We start from the raw sequence: 27,262 nt of genomic DNA, 5'->3' as shown, positions 1-27,262 counted from the left end.
AAATAAGCAAACTTTTAAAACGTCATAAGGGCTTCCCATAAAATGATCAACCTTTTTGTTTGTCCGACCCCATTTTTTCTCGATTCTTACTTCACTTTATAAACTGACCAAGTCATGTTCCTTTGAGAACATTAAAGACTGCAAAAAGAACAAGAAATCAAAGACAGAAAATTTCATGAAAGTCCCACATATAGGGGGTCGGACGTACATTTTTATGGAATTGCCCATGACTGTCTTATTTTACATCCAATTTTGATGATTTTTCAGCATTAGGCCTACGCTTGTTTGAGTTTTCTTTAGCTATGTTCGAATAAACTTTTATCAGGGTGGACTTGACCTCCCCCCAGGCCACTATACACTATTTTGTATATAACAGTGCAGACATGAGTACAATCATTTAGACAAGTGTATACTGACACCAGGGACAGGAATCTTACTGGTGACATACTGATGAGGTATAGATTGATGATAATAGCACTAACGATAGTCTTAGTAATAATGATGGTGGTGGTGGTAATTATAATGATAATGGTGAGAATGCTGATGATGATGATGATGATGATGATGATGATGATGATGATGAAAATGGTACTAATGATTATGGATCGAGGTGGCGATGATGATGATGATGATGTGGATTATGATGACGGATGATATTTACATTCTTATGAAACCCGATCTGCCAATGACTTTCATTTTCCAAAGGTTCGAACATCATATATGCTAAATCCATTCTTATATTCACTGGCCCTAAACTGTGGAGTTCCTTACCAAACGAAATTAAAGACTCAGTATCTCTCCATTCCTTCAAACATAATTTCAAAAAGTACCTGATTGATACAAGTTTAACAAATAACAGTAGATCTTAGAAATCAAACTGGTCTTTTCTTGTTTTTTGTATTGTTTATGTCATTACTTATGTTATTATTCTGAATTCTTTTTTTAATATGTAACGCTATCTACTATTTTTATGATTTTGTTGATTTTCTTAAGTATTGTTTTAAAAGTTATGAATGAGAGCCATATTTACATATTATATATTGTTAAGAAATGTCTTATTTTGTCTTTTGGCTCCCTCACAAAAATGTACATTTCTTTGTATTATTTTTGAATACCCTACTCGGTACACTTTCCTTTTCAAATATGTTTGTTTCCCATTTTGTACATATTTGTAATGTTTTTTTTAATAATTATTGTGAAAAAAGTGATTTTGATTTGATTTGAATTGATATTATTCATGACGATAAATGATGACGCTCGTGGTTGAGATGATGGTAACAATGATGATAGTGGTAGCGATGATGATGCTGATTGTGATGATGAATGTATTGTATTTATGAGGCTTCAATAAAAAAAAAACAGCAGTAATATTATGTATTTACAATTAAAAAAAAATGAAAAAAGACGAAGAGGTTGTCCTTCTCTGCGTTCAGCATATCTTTTTTTTTTTTGAAAAATGAAAAGTTAAATCAAAGGTTGGACGAGTGACAATCCTTTCCAAATGTTATATCTAACCTTGCATAAACTAAGCTGAATCCAACATTTTGGTCGAACCATTTAAAGTGGTAAGTGCAAGATTTAGAAGAGGTTGTCATTCTTCCAACGTTTTAAATGTTGATTTAACATTTCATTTCTCAGAGTGCGGGGGCCTCTATTGATACTTGTAAAAGTATAAACACGATTTGAAAGGAAAAGCTTCCAACAAATTGACTTACAATAAAGACATCAACAGAATGTAAAATATTTATGAACAAATATATGAGTGTTATTCACAATATATTTACAAAATAAAAGAGTTGAGAATACAGATTTGATATGGAAGCTACATAAAGTAATGTAATTTAATGTAATGTAATTTAATTTAATGTAATGCAATGTAATTATGAACCCTTTTTACACTCTTAAAACAATGAGTAAAATTTTACCCAATATTTGGTAGAAAGGGAACAGGTGGTGGTGGTGGTGCACTGCAAAGACTCCAGTGTTGATTTAACACTAGCCCGGAATCTATATATGACCACACCAGAGAAGTATTGAAACAACACCAGTTTGGAATCAAACCGATGCTGTTTTAATACTAATAGGTGTTGTATAAAGACCTATCTGGTGTTAGACTAATACCAAAACCGGTGTTGTTTAACACTTCTCTGGTGTGGACATATATAGATTCCGGGCTGGTGTTAAATCAACACCGGAGTTTTTGCAGTGTGATGATGATGATGGTGATGATGATGATGATGGTGATGGTGATGAAAGTGATGATGATGATGATGGTGATGATGATGATGATGATGATGGTGATGATGATGATGGTGATGACAGTGATGATGATGATGATGGTGATGATGATGATGATGATGGTGATGATGATGATGATGGTGATGACAGTGATGATGATGATGGTGGTGGTGATGGTGATGGTGGTTTGATGATTATGATGATGGTTGTGGTGGTTGCAGGTGGTGATGATGATGATGGTAAAAATGGCGATGCAAAATGCTTCTACTTCTAGTGTAGTAGGTTTCACGGTACACCATATATATCTTTCTTGGGCAAGTGTTGGTACTGAAAAGGACCACCAAATTGAGTTTTCCTTTTCAGGACCAACACTTGCCCAAGAAAGATACATGGCGTACCGTGAAACCTACTACATATCCTTTTTCGCCATGGAAACCTTCAGAAGTTGCTTCTACTTCTAATGATGTTAGAAAAAGCAAGATGAACACAAGGTATGTGAAGATTATGGTGTTGATGACGGTGATCATAAACTGATAATGATGACGATACTGATGATCTCGAACTTATGATCTCGATAGTGATAATGACGACAAACATAATAATCTTAATGATAGAAATAAACATTAATCATGATGGGATGACGTTGCATCGACAATGGTGACAACATAAATCAAAGTAAAATAGAAATTGATAGGGATCACTATTTTCTGCTTATTCTTAAGAAGCGCCCGGTTGAAATTCATTTCCAATATCAAAATGTAATCAATTTGAAGGAATATAATGATATATGCACGAATTCTCTCACAGTTGATCTGATTATTGAATTTTAATGAAGAGGGATTTGAAGTGGATCAATCTTCTTTTACATATGCAACCAATCAAATATCTAATAGAAAATTATGATTTATCTATTTTTATCAGTAAAACTAGAGCGCGGTTGAATTTCAAGTCTCTCTAATTGATTTGCAATTTTTCATTATTGTTGACTCGGAATGTTTGAAAATTTATGACGCCCGAGCCATAATTCATTTGAATGAAACCGAAATTGAAGGGATCACTCGATGTTGATCAAACATATTAGCGTTTTCAATTACGATGATGTAGGAGGCAGACTGGCAGATATATCTATCCCCTGTCAATGTGATATAGTCGCAGCACAAAATTGCCATTTCCTCTTTTCTGCGTAAAATTTGTAAAGGGGAGAAAATAGAAATGTGATTGGTAGGAGGGAGGGGGAATTTATGGGAAAGCAAAATGGGTGCAAAATGTCAACACGGCGCGGAGGGTGGGGGAGGGGGTGATTGCAATGTTTAAACCTTCTTTCTTATAATCGAATTAAAATCAACAAATCCAACTAATGTGTGCATCAGATCCTTCAATACCATACTCTGCATAATTTGCTCGAACATGTCGAATACATTTGTATTGCCCTTCCTAAAAAGAGAGATCCGAAGGAACATATATAAACGGATTTACTGATTAGTATTAATAAATTACAACCCGATATCTTTACGATATTTCAGTGATTAATGCAAAAATCTAGATATACTGTATATTGTAACATTAAGAACCCATTTGAGTATGGGAGATTAGGGCCACTTGGACACCTACTCCTCCATACCCCTATTCGGTTGTTCATTTTCACCACGACTACCACCACCACCAACACCACCACCAACACCACCAACACCAGCACCAACACCACCACCATCATCATTATCTTCATCATCATCATCATCATTGATGTTGTGGATAATATTTTTTTTCAACTTCAGCACCGGCAATGGACATGTTTGTAGTTGCATGTATATAATTCGTTTTTCTTTTTGTTTCATATTGATTTGCAAAAAAATCGAAGTAGTGTTGATATTATTATAAGAAATATTAATTCTTATTTAAACAAATTTTTCTATTGATCGCTTTGTGTAAATATGGTGATTTGAAGGAAGTGGCTTAAGGGCTTTTACAAATCTGAACATTATTGTTATTATCGTTATATTAAGCTATTGTCTTCTCAGTTTGTTAATCACTGAATTGTCAACTTTTGATATTCATCTTAATTTATAATTTGATATTTTAGGCTGACATTTACAAGTAAATAAAAGACACACTGAAATTTACATAGCCAAAGAACATGATAGCGAATTGATGGCTGACATTACGAATATCTCTTTGTGACAAGATATTTATCGTATTATTATTAAGCAATATATATATTTTTTCAGCATTGGGATATGACTTATTTGTGTATTATCAAACGCATCTCAGACGATAGTATTACCGTAAACTGCAATATAATTATATACCGTCAGTATGCCTTGTTTAAAATTATAATCATTGTTGTGTTAATAAATCATGTTCATCTATTCTCTTTTTTTTCTTCATTTTTAAAGGTTTTTACGGTGATGGTTATTCTCTGTGCTCCTACTGATGCCACTGCCTCAGGTGAATACATTGCTTCATTGATTTTTAATTATTTTCTGAATATTTTATATGAAGGTAGCTACTCATAATTGACGTCCATTCATGCACATCAATAGAACAACGAGTTCAAATCAATTTACACAGTGGCGAGTCAGGGGGCCCCCTGGAAAAAAAAAAGTTGATAAAAAAGATAGTATAATAATCTCGCCTTCTCTACTTATGATAAGGGGAAGCAGTAGGTAAGGTGTGATTTCATACACGAATATGAAAGTCATCAATCATTAATAATAGGAAAGGGTTGCTAGTCAAAATCGAATGAAAGAATGCATAACTAATCAGATTATCAACCATTTTATCAGTTACAATATTAAAAGCAGACTTCATGAATAGGACTAATGATCTTATTTTATGAATAGTGGCCCGATTTCATTTTTATGACTAGCGGACCTTCGGGTATACACGTTATGACTAGCGGTTGCTATACAGAGGATTCGCTTTCCTCAATAATTCATTTAAAGGAGCGTCTTAAGCTTATAAGACGATCCTATTACAAATAATTCTGTACTTTTCTAATCCGATTGGGGATTGAGTGTTTATACATGCATGGCTTTAAACTCCGCACCTATAAACTTTGTATGATTACCCAATTATAGCCTAAGAAATCACATTAATCACATAAATAGCTTAGTAACTACCTTACCATCTACTTTTTGATATTACCATTTAGCAACTTATTTAGTAACTTACCCTATACTTATCGCCTACTTACTTAGTAACTTACCATCTACCTTAGATATCTATTTTATATGTGGTTTATATTGTGTGTATCCTATTTTGTGAGTGCCAAAGCTTTCACAGAGAAACAGAATTTATATTATTACGAATCTGTCAAAATCATCGAATATTTTATCTACATACGAAATGCTTTTCGTTTGAAATTATTGTCGTCATTCAAAGGGCAGATCATAACGATAGTGAAACTAAATACAGAACATTTCTATCGTAATCCACACTTTTACCCTGTAAGCTATAAAGCGAATCTCATCGATCAGTGATAATGTTTGTATGAAGATTATGTACATATTTACATAAGCAGTGGCTGTAACTGAGTACACAAAATTTCCGCCTTCACCATCCATCCTGTAATACCAAAATAAATCTCCACGAACAAATCATCAAAGACCTTTATACCCCTACCCCAAGATGTTTATCATCATTATTATTATCATCACTATTATTATTAATATTAATATCACTATCACTATCATTATTATTATTATTATTATTATAATTATTATTATTATTATTATTATCATTATTATTATTATCGTCGATCTGCGAGTAGCCAAAGGCGCTACAACTCTATAGTGCTACATTCCTAGTCTCATAATTAGGGATGGTGCGAGAAATAACCTCAGTTTAAATTCAATGTTCTTCTCCTTGAAAATAGGGGTATTACATAATTGTATGTTCTACACTACATACTTCCCCCTTTCCTGTGTTTTGGCTTTTATTTGCCCACCTTCATTTGTCGCATCCCCTGCACGTTAAGTTACTTAAGTTCTACTAAGCTTGAACTTCATATGGATTCTCGTTTTTCGTCTTGCTATAACATGTACTTTATAGGAGTAGGGTACACTGTAATTAATTTGATTACTCACCGCTCAGCTTAATTTGACAGAAAAAATAATGAATATTGAAAAAATAGTTGAATAACAGATATCATTGAAATTTATGGAAGAAAACGTTATTTGGTTGGGTTTGTATGTTTTCTTATCGATAAAAAAACCCAAAGCAATATACAAAAATGAAATTGAAAATTACAAATCAAGATCTTGCAAATTGACAGCTATATAGGTAAAAAAAATAATTATAAAAAAAGAGATGGAGAAGAAAAGAGACAAAAGAAAACAATTACGGAGGAAAACAGATAAATATAGCTATATAGGTTTGAGTAGAGTTGTAGGGGAGAAACTATCGATCAAAATTAAAGTGTAATTATTTATTAAACTGGTACGTGATAGAATATCTCTACTTTCAAGACTAGTAGATCACATTGGAATGATAATATTTCTTCCTCTCGTTATTCATATCCGTTCACCTAAATATTTCAAACAAATCAATATCTACACAATAATGATATCACGTAATAACATCACGTTATTTTGTTATGGGTCTCTTTTCGGAAAATAGCAGCAAAATATGCGTTAAAGGACAGAAAGGGTTAAAATGCCATATGCTAGCATTTCCTATAATTTTGAACATCAAATCATTGACAAAAAAATATGTCAACATAAATTTCTGCAACCCTTTTGATTTTTTTTGTAGAGGAGAAACTATCGATCAAAATTAAAGTGTAATTATTTATTAAACTGGTACGTGATAGAATATCTCTACTTTCAAGACTAGTAGATCACATTGGAATGATAATATTTCTTCCTCTCGTTATTCATATCCGTTCACCTAAATATTTCAAACAAATCAATATCTACACAATAATGATATCACGTAATAACATCACGTTATTTTGTTATGGGTCTCTTTCCGGAAAATAGCAGCAAAATATGCGTTAAAGGACAGAAAGGGTTAAAATGCCATATGCTAGCATTTCCTTTAATTTTGAACATCAAATCATTGACAAAAAAATATGTCAACATAAATTTCTGCAACCCTTTTGATTTTTTCATTTTTTAACTAAGAGTCGTGTATAGGCCTACCTTTATATAAGACCAGGTTTATGAATCATTTCCATGTCAAAGTTTGAGCGAAGCATGGATAGAGATATTCATTCAGAATAATTCAACATAATAGTTTAGGTGGATATCGTTGTAAGATAGAAAGGGACGGAGTAGAGATAAACATAGCGACAGAAACACAAAACAATGAAATTGAAATGAAGGGTTCAACCTCTTTTTCGCTGTCATTTTCCGTTCTTTTCCCTTTCTTTATACAGTGAATATTGTTTCTATCAGTACGGTGGATATATTAGCTTCCTCAGCTTCCGAACAATACAGGATGGTTTAAGATGAAAAATATTAAATTATGATTTCTGTCTTCATTTTCAAGCCCCTTTCTTTCTAGTGTGTGAATGTACTATCAGGTTAAGTCACCATGCATCATTGGGTTCTTATTCGTTTTTCATGCTTTATTTCACGCAGTGCTTAAATTGAAATCACCTTAATTTCCCAGAATGTAAAAAAAAAAATAATCTCTTCAATGCACGACAGGGTAATAATAGTTTCTAAATTCACGAGAGATACATATACTCCGGAAAGTTGAACGTACTCTCGACATCTGGAAAAACAACCCCAAAATGAAATGTATCACCAATAAACATGATAACGTAGATGCCCTAATCATGGATACACCGAGGAGTTTACATTGTAATTTTATTCATTTAAGTGGTATACGATGCGCAAATAAAATTAATTGATTGCCCCCAAATTATTTTAAAGTCTAATGGCAAATTGAACTGCAAAGGATGTATTTATCATTATGACTACCATGAACGGTGAAATTAAATTGCAACTTCTATTTTGATTGAAGGGAATAACGTGCATTATTTTTTTACGCCAATTCATCTAATGAGCTAGTATGAATGAATAATTGATGATGGTGATATTAATCTTGTTAATGAAAATGGATAAAAAAATATTGCAATTATCCTCTGTGCAATCATGCGGTAGAATAAAGGGCGATTGGCCTTTATCTAAAAAAAGTTTTATACTGAGAGCTATTAAAAAAACACAAATGTTCATTTCAAGTAAACAAGATAATGAATTGTACTTAAGAGAAAGTTTATTTCAATTTATGTTCATTTGCCCCCCCCCACCCATATTCCACAAATTCAAGAAAAGAAACAGACTGGATGTAAGAGCAAATGCCATTGGAGCCAGAATAGTGCATGACCATTATAACCGGAAATGAAGTTGTCTCTGCTCCATCTGTAAACTCATTTAAAGCCAGTCTTGATAAGTTTTGGAGTAAAGAATGGTACAGTCAACCTTGGGGGGAATGATTTGATTTGATTTGACAAAAATGATTGTAAATGCACCATGTACACTGTAAATTGACACTGTCATACATATTATACTTGTGGAATAAGATTGTACATCCGGTAATAGGTAATAGGTAATGAATAGCAAAACACAAATATAGGTGGAAAGGAATAGGAAAAGGTATAAACATAACTAATACAGTAAATTTTCATCAGTTGGGGATGATAAATTAAGCTTCAACCAATCTTGCCCTTCTGGTAAAGGAATGTTCCCTGCTATAAAAGCGGGGTTCCGGTAAAAAGTCGGGAAAACATTTATCTGTATACCATTGCTCTGTACAAGATGATCCAACACTTGACGAGAGAAATGGTTTAAGTCCTAAAGAAAAAGGTCATCTATTGCGTATTTTTCTTGGAAACACTTATTTCCCTTACAATGGCGACTTATACCAACAAACGCATTGTACACCCATGCATTCACCCTTCTCCCCAGCTAGTTGTGTGCAACTTATATCAAGAACAATCGGAGGAGGAGGTTTTCTCGGATTTAATGAAGACATGTGGACGACACATTCGTATTCATTGACTGTGATCATATATCAACGATTTCACCCATTATATAAATAATATTGATCATTACATTATCTTCACTGTTGAGGAAGAAGTTCAGAGGTCACTAGACATTTTGGACACGAAGGTCCGTGTAAACAATGACATTTCATTATCCATCAGTGTGTACAGGAACCAACTCATACCCATTCATATTTGAATTTTGAATCAGATCATCCCCTCAACACAAAGTTTGGAGTTGCCAGCTCATTGTATCTGAGAGCTCAAAACATCACCACAGACAATGATGCACTCCAGAGTCATGAGGTTACCCAGCCAGAGTCATGAGGTTACCCAGCCAGAGTCATGAGGTTACCCAGCCAGAGTCATGATGTTACCTAGCCAGAGCCATGAGGTTACCCAGCCAGAGTCATGAGGTTACCCAGCCAGAGTCATGAGGTTACCCAGCCAGAGTCATAAGGTTACCCAGCCAGAGTCATGAGGCTACCCAGCCAGAGTCATGAGGTTACCCAGCCAGAGTCATGAGGTTACCCAGCCAGAGTCATGAGGTTACCCAGCCAGAGTCATGAGGTTACCCAGCCAGAGTCATGATATTACCCAGCCAGAGTCATGAGGTAACCTAGCCAGAGTCATGAGGTTACCCAGCCAGAGTCATGAGGTTACCTAGCCAGGGTCATGAGGTTACCTAGCCAGAGTCATGAGGTTACCTAGCCAGAGTCATGAGGTTACCAAGCCAGAGTCATGAGGTTACCCAGCCAGAGTCATGAGGTTACCCAGCCAGAGTCATGAGGTTACCCAGCCAGAGTCATGAGGTTACCCAGCCAGAGTCATGATATTACCCAGCCAGAGTCATGAGGTTACCCAGCCAGAGTTACCTAGCCAGAGTCATGAGGTTACACAGCCAGAGTCATGAGGTTACGCAGCCAGAGTCATGAGGTTACCTAGCCAGAGTCATGAGGTTACCTAGCCAGAGTCATGAGGTTACCCAGCCAGAGTCATGAGGTTACCTAGCCAGAGTCATGAGGTTACCTAGCCAGAGTCATGATGTTACCTAGCCAGAGTCATGAGGTTACCAAGCTAGAGTCATGAGGTTACCTAGCCAGAGTCATGAGGTTACCCAGCATCGTTATGAAGTTACCCAGCCAGAGTCATGAGGTTACCTAGCCAGGGTCATGAGGTTACCTAGCCAGAGTCATGAGGTTACCTAGCCAGAGTCATGAGGTTACCAAGCCAGAGTCATGAGGTTACCCAGCCAGAGTCATGAGGTTACCCAGCCAGAGTCATGAGGTTACCCAGCCAGAGTCATGAGGTTACCCAGCCAGAGTCATGATATTACCCAGCCAGAGTCATGAGGTTACCCAGCCAGAGTTACCTAGCCAGAGTCATGAGGTTACACAGCCAGAGTCATGAGGTTACGCAGCCAGAGTCATGAGGTTACCTAGCCAGAGTCATGAGGTTACCTAGCCAGAGTCATGAGGTTACCCAGCCAGAGTCATGAGGTTACCTAGCCAGAGTCATGAGGTTACCTAGCCAGAGTCATGATGTTACCTAGCCAGAGTCATGAGGTTACCAAGCTAGAGTCATGAGGTTACCTAGCCAGAGTCATGAGGTTACCCAGCATCGTTATGAAGTAGAGCAAAAGACAAAACCAGGATTAAGCCTATTTTGTCAATAGCATATCCTCTCGTTTGCAACAAGCATTCCAAGGGCCTTTTCACACGTGAATCTTGAATCGTCATTGTAATAATAATTGCAATTCGTCTTTAAGAATCATCGGACCTTTCACACGCTCACTCGAAAACTCTGATTTGAATTCGAATTCCCGAGCGAAGGCGGCATGGGCCTTGGTGACTTGCCAATTAAAGCACTGCATCGCAAATACAAACTACGATGAGTGCATGACAATTGTATTATCTACATAAGTGATCAAAAGGTCACATAAGCTCTGCCCCCCAAAAAAAGATGTTTAGGGTGTCAAGCCTTTCACACCGTAATTTGAGTGAAACTTAACTGGAATTTACCTCCGGAGTAGAATTTGAATTCGTGATTGTGATTAGCGTTTGCGATTCTAATCATGTTCTAGTTTGGTTTCACATGTGCTAAAAATTCGTCATTAGCCTTATTTTTTCACTGGAATCATCATTCAAATTACGATTTTTTTTACCGTGTGAAAGGGCGGCAAGTAATTTACTTTGAAAGTAACTTCTGGAGGAAAAAGGTGAAAGAATCACTGTGGATAAAAGTGATTAATCTATCAGTGCTGAATAGAGACTCTGGATATACATTGTGTCGAATCTTCAGTCCTTGCATGCAGTGATTAAGAAACAAGGGGCCTTTTCACACGTGAATCTTGAATCATCATTGTAATGATGATTGCAATTAGTCTTTAGAATCATCGGACCTTTCACAAGGAAAATTCACACCGTAATTTGAGTGAAACTTAACATGAATTTACCTCCGGAGCAGAATTTGAATTTGTGATTGTGATTAGCATTTGTGAATCAAGTTTGGTGTCACACGTGCTAAAAATAGTAATTAGCCTTATTTTTTTTTACTGGAATCGTTCAAATTACGATAGCACCACAGGCTGCAAATTTTGTGACTTAATTGGCTTGAAAAAGTCCACAGGAGTGGACGAAAGCTAGCCCCAAATAATCATTGAGGTTGGTTGAAGCTTAAAAATTACTAAAAACATACCTCTTTCTCGCTTCGTGATTTAACAAGCATCGTTATGATTGTAGCGATTCCCTATTCACTTTGAAAAAAAAACTTTCATCGGAATCTAGTATTATTCCTTGATCGGCGAGATTAATGTATCTGCTAGCTAATGATATGTACTAAAATCAATCTTCTTTTTTATCCAATGCTTAGAATCTTGTTCGGAATCAGTTGAATGTATTCCTGATGTGGTCTGTCAACAGAGAACATGTAACTGTGATGAAGCGACTCTTAATATGAACGCCACCTGCTCAGGTATGTCAGCATTTCATAAACAAAATATAATATTTTTATAAGCCTCTGAAACCCTTGAATCTGATTGGATTAGAAGAAATTTGTCAGTGCAAATTCCTGACAAGATGTTTCATGATAAACACCCCTACATTCAACTTACAGATTAAACTGATGCGATTCAAATTACATTCCAAAAGCAACACCCATGGCAACATAATTCTTTGCACCCTGCACAAGAAAGGTGCAGAAATGCACTTGGCATCTGGAATTATTCACCCACCTGTATAACTTTCAGGGAAAAAGGTGAAAGAATCACTGTGGATAAAAGTGATTAATCTATCAGTGCTGAATAGAGACTCTGGATATACATTGTGTCGAATCTTCAGTCCTTGCATGCAGTGATTAAGAAACAAGGGGCCTTTTCACACGTGAATCTTGAATCATCATTGTAATGATGATTGCAATTAGTCTTTAGAATCATCGGACCTTTCACAAGGAAAATTCACACCGTAATTTGAGTGAAACTTAACATGAATTTACCTCCGGAGCAGAATTTGAATTTGTGATTGTGATTAGCATTTGTGAATCAAGCCTCTGAAACCCTTGAATCTGATTGGATTAGAAGAAATTTGTCAGTGCAAATTCCTGACAAGATGTTTCATGATAAACACCCCTACATTCAACTTACAGATTAAACTGATGCGATTCAAATTACATTCCAAAAGCAACACCCATGGCAACATAATTCTTTGCACCCTGCACAAGAAAGGTGCAGAAATGCACTTGGCATCTGGAATTATTCACCCACCTGTATAATGCGACATAAAAGATCCAGAAATATTGTTTAATCCACATTCTTCGGTAATGTACGACTGTGCACCTTAACATGTTTAAAATGAACATACGATGCTCCGGAAGGTGTATTTTTTAAATTAATTTCATTATCTTTCTGTTTTTTATATCTAAACTTGATTTTTCATTTTATTATTACTTTTTTATCATCACTCTTTTCTTTATTATTCCTTGTGTGTGCGTGAGGGGGGGGGGGGGTCAAAGTTAAGCTCATAAAAGGAGCTCAGATTACATGAAGAATGTCTTTGGTTGAAGGTGCAAGTTTTTTCCTTAATGCTGACTGATAAACGCCATGAAAATAACATGAGGCCTATGTGTTTGCATTATTTCATTTCTACTTTTTTGTCATACTATTTTGATACTTACGTTTTACCCAACGGAAGAATCGGCTGATAAAGGCACAATCAAACAGATGCTTTCATTAAAATGTTGAGCATGATTTGACCATATTTGAATAACTCTTTGATAAATAGGTCAGTCAAAGAAGAAAAGGCGACCTGTTTGAATCAATTAGCGTTCCAAATAGGTTCTACAACTTGCCAAAATTTGTTATAATAAGTAAGAATTTCGGGTCAGATTCGAAAAAAAAAAATTAAAGTATTTTCGTTATAGTTTGGTGCCAGATTTAATCCGAATAAGTGGCTGTTGTCATAATTATGAAAAGGGTAAATCCGACCTTATTCCATGTAATTTTTTACGGGGAGTGGGGTGTGGCCCACACAGTCTGCATGGTCTGAATCAGGGTCAATCTTTCCCGGTAAAAAAAAAAATCCGATTTCAATACTTACGTTTCACCAATAATTTCTCTTCACCAATTATTCTTAAAAGAGTGATATGAACATAAAAAGTGTTTACTACACTCCATAAACAAACTTATTAGAAAGTGTTCTTTGAACGGGGTTCATAGTCGTTTCATTACTCTTGGGGTATCTGGTGTATTAAACCGTTTGAAAGATATCGACTCTCATGTCAAACTGAAGACACAGTAGCATTTAATTAAGTAACTTTTATCTTGAAAGAGATCAGTCAGCAGCAGGAGGAAGCCATTGATTGCATTTAGAATTGCAAACAGAGAAAGATAAATTTACTCAGCTGTCATTAGCCTCGGTGTAATTGACTTTATCAAGAGAAGAGGAAGAAAAATGAAGGGTTTATCGTAATAATTCATTATGTTTATTATACTATTATTCTATTATATTTCATATTTATTGAAATATGAGGAGGCCAATATTTGCCTTTTAACATTCCTTTTTAAAATGATGCTTTCCTTAATATTCAATATTGATACTGGTATTTTTTCGGTTAAGCATATGGGCCGGCTGTCATAATTTTCTCCCTGGAAAACATTAAAAAATTGAAGCAGGGGTTAATTCAAAGGAAGGACTTGAATAGGGTGTAATATTGCACCCACTTATTGTAATGCCTTTTTTAAATGCAGGGGTGAGGACCTTTTTTTGTGTAAAACGAACGGGGATTGCTGCTAATCAACAGTTGGTAGGTACAAATATTATTAACCAACCTGGAATATTCTTTTAAACCGTCTGAAAGAAAAATAGTTTGATGAATATGCGATCCAACTTGACGGTTGATATTAGAGTTAGTGTTTAATTCTATTTGATATATATATTTTTTGTTTGATTATCACACAGAATGTAATATGACGTCTCTAATGAGTGAGCCATGCTGCTGTGATTTCATGCCTTACTGTATCATGAAACAACGTGTGAGTGAAAATATCATTTTCTAATATTGTATTTAAGTAATGCTGCTACAAAACAACGGCAATAAAAACAACACAAACAACAAACACTATATTACTTACACTGTGCACACATTCTTACAAAGTCCAGGACCGTCTTTCGTGTCGCCCATCTTTTATGATGCGCTGTATGCGGGATATTTCTGAAATTTATTATAAATAAATAAAGTTCGTTAGCTAGATTTAAAATCAATTTTAAACAATTTCATGAGATATCACATCACATTATAACACAGATTTTGTTTACTCTCACGGACGAATAAAATATGTTTGCAGGTAATTTATCTAAAATGCGTTTCACTTGGAGCATCATAATACATAATATAGTTCTTGCAAAGAACCTTTCGTGCAATCGACCCCAAGACTCCATTCCTGGCAAAAAGATCAGATATGACTCGGATTTTTTAAGCGACTGTTGATGCATGCTTTTACAAAGTTTCTATTGCTACTTTTACTACTACTTCCACTACTATACATAATATGTACAAATTATATTTCAAAAAGTACATTGAGACAAGAAAATTCGTGCGTGACAATAGATAGGGAATATCAAAACTATAGATAACACTGATATCCAAAGGGTTGCTGTATAGTAATCACTATTTTTTTTGGTTTTAAACAAGAACACACATATAGTCACTAAGACTGCGTACAGCATTTCCATTTATTTAAATGTATTGATAAAACTATTGACTAAAAGCATAGGTGCCGTGGCTGGGAATCGAATCCCAGACTTTTGTGTCTAGTCAGGCGCCTGAGACCATTCGGCCACGGTAACTTCACTATATCCACTTAATATAGGAATATTGATGATGATGTTGATGGTGGTGGTGGTGGTGGACGTGATGATGATGATGATGTTGTTGCTGTTGTTGTTAGTGATGATAATGATGTTGCTGTTGTTGCTGCTGTTGTTGTTGGTGATGATTATGATGTTGTTGTTGTTGGTGGTGATGATGATGATGTTGTTGGTGGTGATGATGATTATGATGCTGTTGTTGTTGTTGGTGGTGATGATATTGTTGCTGTTGTTGTTAGTGATGATAATGATGTTGTTGTTGTTGGTGGTGATGATGATGATGTTGTTGTTGCTGGTGATGATGATGGTGTTGTTGTTGTTGCTGGTGATGATGATGATGTTGTTGCTGTTGTTGTTGGTGGTGATGATGATGTTGTTGTTGGTGGTGATGATGATGATGATGATGTTGTTGGTGGTGGTGGACGTGATGATGATGATAATGTTGTTGCTGTTGTTGTTGATGATGATGTTGCTGTTGTTGCTGCTGTTGTTGTTGGTGATGATTATGATGTTGTTGTTGTTGGTGGTGGTGATGATGATGATGTTGTTGGTGGTGATGATGATTATGATGCTGTTGTTGTTGTTGGTGGTGATGATGTTGTTGCTGTTGTTGTTAGTGATGATAATGATGTTGTTGTTGGTGGTGGTGATGATGATGATGATGTTGTTGTTGTTGGTGATGATGATGATGTTGTTGTTGTTGTTGCTGGTGATGATGATGATGTTGTTGCTGTTGTTGTTTTTGGTAGTGATGATGATGTTGTTGTTGTTGGTGATGATGATGATGTTGTTGTTGGTGGTGGACGTGATGATGATGATAATGTTGTTGCTGTTGTTGGTGATGATGATGATGTTGCTGTTGTTGCTGCTGTTGTTGTTGGTGATGATGATGATTATGATGTTGTTATCGTTGGTGGTGATGATGATGATGATGTTGTTGGTGGTGATGATGATTATGGTGCTGTTGTTGTTGTTGCTGTTGTTGTTGGTGATGATGATGATGTTGTTGTTGTCGTTGTTATTGGTGGTGGTGATGATGCTATTGTTGTTGTTGGAGGTGGTGATGATGATGATGTTGCTGTTGTTGCTGCTGTTGTTGTTGGTGATGATGATGATTATGATGTTGTTATCGTTGGTGGTGATGATGATGATGATGTTGTTGGTGGTGATGATGATTATGGTGCTGTTGTTGTTGTTGCTGTTGTTGGAGGTGGTGATGATGATGTTGTTGTTGTCGTTGTTGTTGGTGGTGGTGATGATGCTATTGTTGTTGTTGGAGGTGGTGATGATGTTGTTGTTGTTGTTGGTGGTGGTGATGATTATGTTGTTGATGTTGTTGTTGTTGTTGGTGGTGGTGATGATGATGTTGTTGTTGTTGTTGGTGGTGGTGATGATTATGTTGTTGTTGTTGTCGTTGTTGTTGGTGGTGGTGATGATGATGTTGTTGCTGTTGTTGTTGTTGGTGGTGGTGGTGATGATGATGAAGATGATGATGATTGTGGTGAAAATGATGGTGATAATGATCGTGATGTTGGTGATGATGATGATTATAGAAAAAAGGTAGAATCACAACCTTGGGATTGATTGGGAGAAGCCATGATTAGGTGGTAACGTGACTGTGGCAATCATCAAATTACTTCCATGACAAAAGAGCTTAGTCCCTAACTACATGAATAACATATATTGTAATTATGTAATTATCAATTATTTTAAGCAACGAGTCCTTCAACATTATGCCATTAAAAAGTTCATACTGGCATCAATCATTTCATGTATAAAATCATGTCATTTATGTATTCAATGTCACCCAATCCGTCTCTCTTATGAGGCTTCTGATTTCTCTTTCATACTATTCATTATCGTATTACTGTTCGATCACTCAGCCATCAATCTCATCGTCTCTTCATTATTAGATATAAGCATCTCTCATTCTCTATCACTCTCCCATCTTTCCTGATTTCCTCATCGCCCTTAACCTCTCCCATATATATATATTTTTTTGTGTGTGAACTACTGTTTGAGGTGAATTATCTGACTAGTTGCTGTCGGAGATTTAGTTGTTAATAATCTTGTCAATAAATCTGTTATATATGAAACACATCAAAATGATTAAAAATATTTTGTTAAATGTCATTATTTCTGTTCTGAGTTTGAACAATCGCACAAGAAGTCGTACATTTAAAGGTCAAGTCCACCCCAGAAAAATATCGATTTGAATAAATAGAGAAAAATCAAACTAGCATAACGATAAAACTTTCATCAAAATTGGATGTAAAACTGTAAAATAAGAAAGTTACGATTCGCTTATTTTTCACAAAACGGTTAATATACACAACTCGGTGACATGCAAATGAGACAGTCGATGATGTCCCTCACTCATGCGCGTATTCTGGGGGGGGGGGGGTGGGGGCTCGGGCCCCCGGGTAGGCGAAAAGGGGGCGCCAAAACAAGAAGAAAAGAGAGGAAAAGAAAAGGAGGAGAACAAAGGAGTGAAAGAAGAAGAAAAAGAGAAGAAAAAAATGGGAAGTTTAAAGGGGACGCCGAATGGATGTTCTACTTAGGGGGGGTGCCGAATTGATGTTTTACTTAGGGGCGCCGAATGGAAGTTCGACAAAGGGGCGCCGAATCGATCTTCATCCTAGGGGGGGGGGGGTGCCGAATTTATGTTCGATCGAGGGGGCGCCAAGTCGATGTTCGACATGGGGAAGGGGGCGAATTTATGTTTTACTTAGGGACGCCGAATTGATGTTCGACATAGGGGTGCCCGTCCTGTTCATGATTACCAAAAGTGCTTATAGACTTTCCAAATTTAAGGTCAGAATATCAATAATTTTAGCTCGCGCTTCGCGCTCGAATCAATTATTTAGATCATATCCATCCTGCTCATGGTTACGGAAAGTGCTTAGGAATGTCCAGTTTTTAACTTAATTTTCAGCTCGCGCTTCGCGCTTGCATAAAATGTTGAGATAGATACCCATCCTGTTCTTGAATACCAAAAGTGCTTTTAGACTTTCCAAATTTTAAGTCAAAATATTAAACATGTTCAGCTCGCGTTTCGCGCTCGCATCAATTGTTTAGATATACGTATATCCATCATATCCACGGTTACAAATAGTGCTTAGAATGTCCGATCGGGATACATATAGTTGAAATATTTTTCCGACCCCCCCTATTGCCGAAAGCACAATCCGTCCATGGTAAAGAAATTACAGCTCCCACTCACATAATTTTATTAAGGCCTAATCTGACGAGAAATTAAACTAAATTGAAACCCCCCAGAGTGTTTAAAATAGTTTCTGGTCACATTTATTCTTAACAACAAGTGGTATTACAAAACATTCATTGATATTTTTTTTCATGTGATTGTAAATGAAGATAATTTCAGCATGCATTTAAGTCACCTATATTTGCCTAGCGGGGGGGGGGGGGGGGGGGGGCGCCATTTTGCGAAAAGTTCACAGGGGTGCCAAAATTAGGTCGGGATCCCAGGGTACAAAATCCTGGATATATACGCGCCTGCTCACTCACTATTTATTTTGTATTTTATTGTTTGAATCATACAATATTTCATTTGTTACAGATTTGACAATAAGGATCAACCTGACTGAACCATATAGTATTAAATCAATGCAAATTCCACATTTTCAAGAAGGAATTTTTTTTCACTTCAAAATGAGGAGAAAATTCATATATTTCAAATTTAATAAAATGAAAGACAAAAGAAATAGTGAGTGGATGACGTCATCAGTCTCCTCATTTGCATACCGGGATGTGCATAAAACTGTTTAAAATGTCATAACTTTTTCAATTTTAATGTCGTGTTGGGATCGGTAAATTAAGAAGGGAAGCGTAATGAAGAAACTTTGGAGAAAGTTTTACAGTTCAAAATCACAGGGTATTTAATAATCAATAATCAGCTACAGTTTACAATTCGAAGTACATGATATCGATGAAGATTCAGATAAAACAGGAGACAATGAATATAATTATTTCGAAGTATAAGATGAAGATTCTGAAGTTAAACTTATATTGGATGGACGTCTAAGTCTTGAAGTCAGTCAGTCTATATGGATGAGTGTGGGTCTAGTATTCTCTCTCTAATAATCAAGAAGTCGTATTTACATCATTAGTTTTTGGGTGTAACAATTTAAGGTGGGAGTGATCTAAACTTGTTCTGATTGGTCTACAGGTAACTGTCTATCAAACTTTTTCTGTTACAAGGGGTGTGGTGATGCTCTGTGCAAGTGATTGAGGCTGGAAGTGTGAGTCATACTTCTTAGAACTTTTGTTCCTTGAAGTTAACTGACGTCACTGAGGGTTGGTCATTTATGGTCAAGGTTTAGGAGTTAATGGTATTGGGGGTTTTGGGATTCTTAGATGACATTGGGGGAGTTTGTAAACAAGTGAAGGTGAGTGACTGAAAGGATAACAGGAAGTAAAATCTATACATTATATCCGATTTTTGATGAAATTTTCAGTGTTATGCTTGTTGGATTTTTCTTTTTTTATTCAAATCAACTTTTTGTTGGGTGGACTTGTCCTTTAAACAGAACGTTATAGGCTCCAAGATGAGCATATAGATTGAGACGTTTGGTATTGGTATAATCATTGCACCTGACAGAAAAGCATCATAAGCGTTGGGGGATTTCCGATGATGCTGGAAAAATAGATCGTAATACTATTTTTTGCTATATGATACAATTATAGCAAACATCAAACTCAACATTGTCAGATTGTAAGGCATTTGCATAGGGTCTTAGAGGGGGTTCAGTTTTTCATTTTAGTTAGAACTTGTTGAGCCGTTTGAACATTACATTTCATATCTTTATGTGAATCTCTTCATGATCTATGTTGATATAATAGGCAGAACCACAGCTTCTTATTCGCAGTATTGCGATTGATGACGTAAATGGTTACCAACAAACCAAGGCTGAGGTATTCTTGCTAAAAGACACCAGATATGTAAGTTTTATTTCTTAACATCCCAATTTTAGGTGAAAAAAATGCGAATTCTCACTACTTTTGAAGTGGCGCCAGCGATCGCTGTTTGAATTGCACATCGTTTGAGAGCTTATGTTCTCTAAAAACGTAAAATGTCCACTCTTTCACTCTTAACAGAATGAGTTTCAACTCTTTAATCCTTAGAATATTCATTCTTTTTCTTACTCTAAGATGTCTGACTAGTTTCTATTCAGTTAGCAAGATGGCAATTTTTGTCTCTAACTATGAAAATTACATGAATTCCATTCCATAGAGATATTATATCGCGCATGTATGGGTATTAATTCGTATTGATCGACCATCAGTATCCTTCAGTAAATACGCTTCATCATGTTCATCTGTCCCCCTGTCCTAACTTTGACATTGATTTCTTTTCTTGATCCAGGTTAGAGTTTCTACAGTGATTTTCGCAGCTGAGGACTGTGAGGCTGTAGGAGGATTCCAAGCAATTCAAATTATACAATCAGATGAAGCCTGCCAGGAGAATATTACCAGTTCACAATGGCCAACATATAGCGATTGGGAACTGGATGGTACAACTCATAATAGTATCTACCCAGAAGAACTTTGTAAGTAGTGGGAGTAGTGGCTGTGGTGGTGGTGGTGGAAGGGGGGGGGGGGCATAATCATCAGCTGGTCAGGACGGGATGTATTTTACCTATTCTATCTAAAGATGTATCTTGGGGTTGCCGAAGCTAGGGTTCTTTCATAAGAAATGTATCTTGGATGAAATTATCATTCTTAACAATAACATCACAAACCATATCTAATATCTAAATTTGGTGTAACATTAATATGTTTAAAAGCAATGTAGACATTCAATCGCAATAATTAATTGCGGATGTAAAATATTATATCAATTTGACAGTAAATGCATTGTTTCGGAAAACAAGCTTGTTACCGTTCCATTGTCATGATTATAGGTAGAACCTATAAACTGGTCATAATATTATTTCTTCTATTCACATTTTTTAGATGTATGACCAAGGCGGTGGTGTGTTCGCCTTCTAAATATTGACTCTTTCTGACTGCATCACTCATGTACCATCTTCTATTGGAAATCAATACCGAGTTGATAGCAGACAAAATGAAATCGATCTAATGTACACAAGAAAAGGATCTTCAATTAAAACGTTTTAAGGGAAACTCCACGCTGGCATTAAATTCATTTGATCAAAAACAGTAAATAAAAGAAACTCTAGAAATCGGAAAAAGAGAAAAGTTTGAGATTTACTCCGTTTTATGAAATAAAGCATAATCGCTTGCTATTTGTAAGTTTGCTGAGGAGCCATTCCATGTTTTGCATTCCTTGCAGTCAAACATAAATATTGATTTAGACGATGCAAAGCGATTATGCTTTATTTCATAAAACGAAGTAAATCTCAAACTTTTCTGTTTTTCAGATTTCTAGAGTTTCTTTTATTTATCGAAGACCCTTTTCTTGTGTACATTAGATCGATTTCATTTTGTCTGCTATCAACTCGGTATTGATTTCCAATAGAAGATGGTACAGAAGTGATGCAGTCAGAAAGACTCAATATTTAGAAGGCGAAGACTCCACCGCCTTGGCAATGCCGGTGTTTGAAAACAGTTCCCGAAACTTATCTGATATAATGCATTTGATTTTAGATATGATTTGTTTATTCAATGAATTTTGAGATGTGTTAATACTACTCGTTGTAACAGTGACGATCAATTCTACTTGTCCCAAATTATATTTACTGAAATTATTATTTTCATCAATTTTCGAAAGTCATAAAACTTTTGATCACCAGAAAGTAATTTTGATAGCATCGAATATGATCAGGTATGGGATGCTTTCAAATGCATCAGGCATACCCTATCAGAATCAGAACAATTTTGATAAGGCTCATCATTTTGAATTATCAAATTCCACCTCAAATATCGGTATTTTTTCTCCGATATTCAAACCGAACATCACCTCCCCATCATCCAACACAACCCTCCCAATTCCATATCTCAATTCACCTCACCAGCGGCTACAGATTCTAGTTGCTATGGTGATACAACCTGGAGCTGTACCGAGGGGCTTTGTGCTTACACATCATCAGAAGATCCAATCACCCGATACAATCCATCAGGTAATTCCAATATATTACCTTAATCAATTATTGATGAAATATTAGAAAAAGGGGCAGTGCTATAGGATAATGAGGATAGTTTGATAGAGGTGGGGGCAAGATGGCGTAAAGGTGACATTATTTTGTTAATTCAGTGGGTTACAGTCATGTCAGATGGGGCGGTTTCGTAAAGACTCACAATTATGGTAATTTTGCTTTTATAACAGTACTATGGTAATAATCCCCGACAGCCAATCAAAATCAAGGTTTCCATAAAACGTCAAAGTTACCAAAGTAACTTGTAACTCTTTATAAATCGGGGCCCCTATCTCTCCCTTTGATACTTTTATTTATTTCTTCTTCCTCTTTTCCTTTATTCGATATTTTTACTTAAAAAGAAAACAGATCCAGAGAAGGGGTCGCCCCCTCTCCCTTTAGTACCGCTCCTGAACAGATGAATTTGATTTGTTCTGATAATAGCCTTCACGCAAAGATCGAGTTATCAAATTAAGTGGCAATAAGCAATTCGAACCACGTTCCATTTTTACCAATCATTGGCAAAGAGATTGGGCATATAGAAGAATTCAGATGTAGAAACTATAATTTTCTGAAAAGTTATTTGTTTTAATAGGTCAGCTAGTGCTAAGGAGACCTCATCGCCCGCCACGAACCAACAATAATTGTATTATCTTGTTCAATTATCGATGAAAATTACACAAGCTCCCGTGCATGTTTTTTAATCTATCTGATGCAATGTCCACTAGTTCGGATACAAATAAATAAATTTGAAGACCACGTTGCCCGATTATGTAAGTTCCCATTTCTTACGACGTATTGTAATCAAGATTATAGATGACTACATTTGAATCTAGACGCTGTAACAATTTTTTTTAATTGATAAAAATCACTGTTTGAAAAAAAAAATATATTCTGAAAGATGGTTTCAATATAGATCTTATCAAAGGGGTATTTGATAGCATTTCTAAAAAAGACATTAAAAGATGAATAGATTTAATTCGTTTAAATGGCTTGATACTTGTCAGGAGATTCCATTTTCTTAAAAGTCTGTCTTTATAGCTTTGGTAAATACACCCCCAACATATGTGGCTATGAATATTACAATTTACTACTAGATTATAATGATTATGTATGCCTTATGACAGTTATGATGTTGAGGATATGAAGTTGAAATGTGTTCCACACGATTAAGTTTGAGATTTTACATGAAAATGTATTTTGACCAAGTGCCCAATCTATATGAAATATTTACAAGGTTTTTGTATTTGATTTGAAACCTATTTTAAAGGAAGGACTGGGCTGAAAATTTCAGGAAAATAATAATCCTTTTCTATAGCTTCTTCATAATATATCAAATCTGTACATCTGTAAGATGAATGCTCGAAGAGCCCTTTCAAAGGATATACCCAACATCGATACTGGGGCGATATAGATAATTATGTTTGAATTGAATATTTGTGTTTTTAACAAGAATTGGTGGTTGAATAAATACAGATCAAAGCAGAGTTCACATTATTGACCCCCAAAGGTAAAGACATGCTTTAATAGAAATTATAACATATGATTAGGGATTCATTGAAATAAAAATAGATTGTCTTTATGGTTCAAGTTAGTAATGAGCAATTATTGAAATGCAAGATGGGTAAATAATATTCAAATTGATGCCCCCTGCCCAAATAGTATGAATGTTTGTTTATCATGTCGTTTTTATTCAAACAAAGATAAATACACTTGCAATCAGTCGTTAGATTGTTTATCAGCAAGTCCTTTCCCAATCATTTTATTTTACATAAGCAAAATGAAATGAGATTATCGAATTAAAATTGCTTTAAAAACAATGATATCAACCAAGTTTTATCAACTAAACAATATCTACGAAAGATAATAATGCGCTTGGATAATAATGTTGAAAACATGGAAAATGAAGCAATTGAAAAGTAAGGGGTGAATCCAAACGTGTAGTATGATTCATTTTAATTTATTATGGATTTTTATATCAAACAAAATATTGCACTCATTTAATTCCCGACATTTTCTTGGAGTTTATTTTAAAAATAGGCGCCAGGATATATTCAGGCATATTTTTTGGCAAAACATGTTTGGCTTTGGTAACTGAATATAAATAAGATTGTATTTATTTGAGAGAATGTATTAAGCCAATGTATAATCTTATTCATTGGCGCGAATATTGGGCATAATGGAACGGCCTTATTATCTGCGAAAATATTCATCACATCACATCATCAGGTACGGAAATGAAGGACTTCTCCTGTAGGTTTTCCGATCTTAACTTCCGGTAATTGACGATTATCTAGACAGTTTAAACTTGTGAGACTTTACGTGCGTTGAGAAATGGAGGTTTTAAATCTTTCCCCCCACCAAAATTTATCCAAACGATGTTTAAACATTTCCACTGATTTTGCTTCCACTACTTCTGTAGGCAGTTTGTTCCAGTCAGAAATTACTCTTTGACTAAAAAATTTGCTCCTAAGTTCCAACCGGGATCGTCCTGTGAAGAGCTTGAACTTGTGACCTCTAGTTGCTGAATGGATTGCTGGTGTGAAAAATATATCACTCGAGATCCCAAACTTTCCATTTAACAGTTTGTACACAGTAATCATATCTCCTCTTCGTCTTCTGTAAAACAGTGAGTGAAGGTTTAGTCTCTGTAGACGTTGCTCATACGGTAAGCTCTGGAGACCAGGAATCATGCGAGTAGCTCTCCTTTGCACCTTCTCTACTTTGTCTGCATCCATTTTGAATCTCACATGCCATAAAATGTTCCCATATTCCAGATGAGGTCGAACCAGAGATACAAACAAAATTGGTAATATTTCAGGGGTTATTTGAGAAAAAGTCCTGTGTATTATTCCAAGTATTTGGTTAGCTTTCAAAACAGCTGCTGAGACATGTTGGTGAAAATTGAGCTCTTCATCCATAATAACACCGAGATCTTTTTCCTACTTACATGGTTCTAATTCATCTCCATTCATAGTATACACACTTCTTGAATTGTTCTTTCCAATATGTAGAACCTTGCATTTCTTAGTATTAAACTTAAGTTGCCAGGTTTCACGCCATTCGACAGCATGAGTAAGATCTGCTTGAAGAGTCTTTTGTTTAACATCAGAGCTAACATCACCGATGATTTTGGTATCGTCGGCAAATATATACACAGAATTGTCCAAAATATTAGGTAAATCATTTATAAAGATGACAAAGAGAATGGGTCCTAACACGCTCCCTTGCGGAATTCCGCTGCTTACTTGACTCCAATCAGAACTTTCATGTCATTCTTGTTTCTCCCGTTTTCAGATCATTATGACTGGTGTGGTGACACGGCATGGCTAGGATGTGAGATTTCATCATCTTCTAATCTAACAGGAAGTTATGCAGCAGAGTTTGGTAAATTCCGTCTGTTTGAACCCGCTTTAGACGGGGGCTGGGCACCAGACCTTTACGATACACAACCCTTCATTCAGGTAAAGTTCAGCGCTTTTCACTTACTTTTATTTTTCTTTACAATAAAAACATGTATTCGTATTTTCTCTTCAGTCGGCCTACTATTATGTAGTATGTTTAAAGTGACGAGATGATGAGAAATATGTTTCATGTGTTTACGGGAAATGCTCTTACACTAAGAGAAACTGCATGATTCTACGAATAGTCGATAATTTCACAAATTTGTATTATTATTATTTTTTTAAATTTTGATGAAGTTCGCATGATACCCGATAACAATCTTTTCCACTGTATGCCTCAGTGTGTTCCTCTATTATCTGTGTAACCATCCACCTCCCCCCCCCCTCTCTCTCTCTCTTACACCCAACCTGTCAGCCACTCAATCTCTCTCATGCCACCTTTGTAACATTCAAGGTTATCGATTACAAAGAGAAACCATTCGTGATCTTGACAAGTGTTGTATTGTTGATCACATCTTAAATGATAAATGAACTCATCTACTAATGGACAAGACTCACTGCATGAGTGCAGAGTTACCATGGTTATAGATGAAGGGGGTGGATCGATGATTTACAAGGGGGGGGGGGCACTTAAAAAAATGATGAGCACTAGTCGATGAAGGAGGGAGGGGGGACTCGTCAAAATATTCGACAGGTAAAAAATTATTTTGAATTGGACACGTGCCCCCTTTCCCTTATCTTTTAAGAAGGGAAAACTAAAAAAAAAAAAAAAAAAAAAAAAAAACGAAGGAGGAAAGAATTCAACAAAAGATCAAGAAATCATTGCCATTTGCAGATGGGAAATGATGGTTATGTGCTGTAAGTAGTGCAACGTGCTAACTTGGTGATTTTCCATTTCGCCATTCCATTTTGATACCAATGGTGATATCTAATATTACTTTGCTTTGATAGATACTATTCAATGAATTTCGGACGATTATTGGCATTGTAACTCAAGGAATGGCTGCTGACTTCAATCGCAGGATTGATGCATTTCAAATTGCCTACATGAGTGGAGATGAAGAATTCTTCATTATGATGGGTGACAAGAGGAAGGTGAATAATATATGTGATCATATTTTATGTTGATAATTGGATACGGGTTATCTT

At 35.8% G+C, this 27,262-nt stretch overlaps 1 protein-coding gene across 1 annotated transcript in view; it reads left to right on the top strand.

The window, feature by feature from the left end:
• LOC129273309 (adhesion G protein-coupled receptor L3-like) overlaps nt 1-27,262 on the top strand; it is a 46,212-nt gene that overhangs the window by 1,239 nt on the left and 17,711 nt on the right. The window contains exons 2-9 of the mRNA XM_054910325.2: nt 4,632-4,683; nt 12,101-12,202; nt 14,683-14,756; nt 20,455-20,553; nt 20,978-21,161; nt 22,590-22,694; nt 26,007-26,173; nt 27,065-27,208. Of these exons, the coding sequence (XP_054766300.2) occupies nt 4,632-4,683; nt 12,101-12,202; nt 14,683-14,756; nt 20,455-20,553; nt 20,978-21,161; nt 22,590-22,694; nt 26,007-26,173; nt 27,065-27,208 (927 nt within the window). The remainder of the gene's footprint in view (nt 1-4,631; nt 4,684-12,100; nt 12,203-14,682; nt 14,757-20,454; nt 20,554-20,977; nt 21,162-22,589; nt 22,695-26,006; nt 26,174-27,064; nt 27,209-27,262) is intronic.

This window comes from Lytechinus pictus, chromosome 12, assembly GCF_037042905.1.
Source record: "Lytechinus pictus isolate F3 Inbred chromosome 12, Lp3.0, whole genome shotgun sequence".
NCBI classification, from domain to species: domain Eukaryota; kingdom Metazoa; phylum Echinodermata; class Echinoidea; order Temnopleuroida; family Toxopneustidae; genus Lytechinus; species Lytechinus pictus.
The sequence above is the reverse complement of the archived record's forward strand: the minus strand, read 5'-3'. Positions and strand labels throughout refer to the sequence as shown.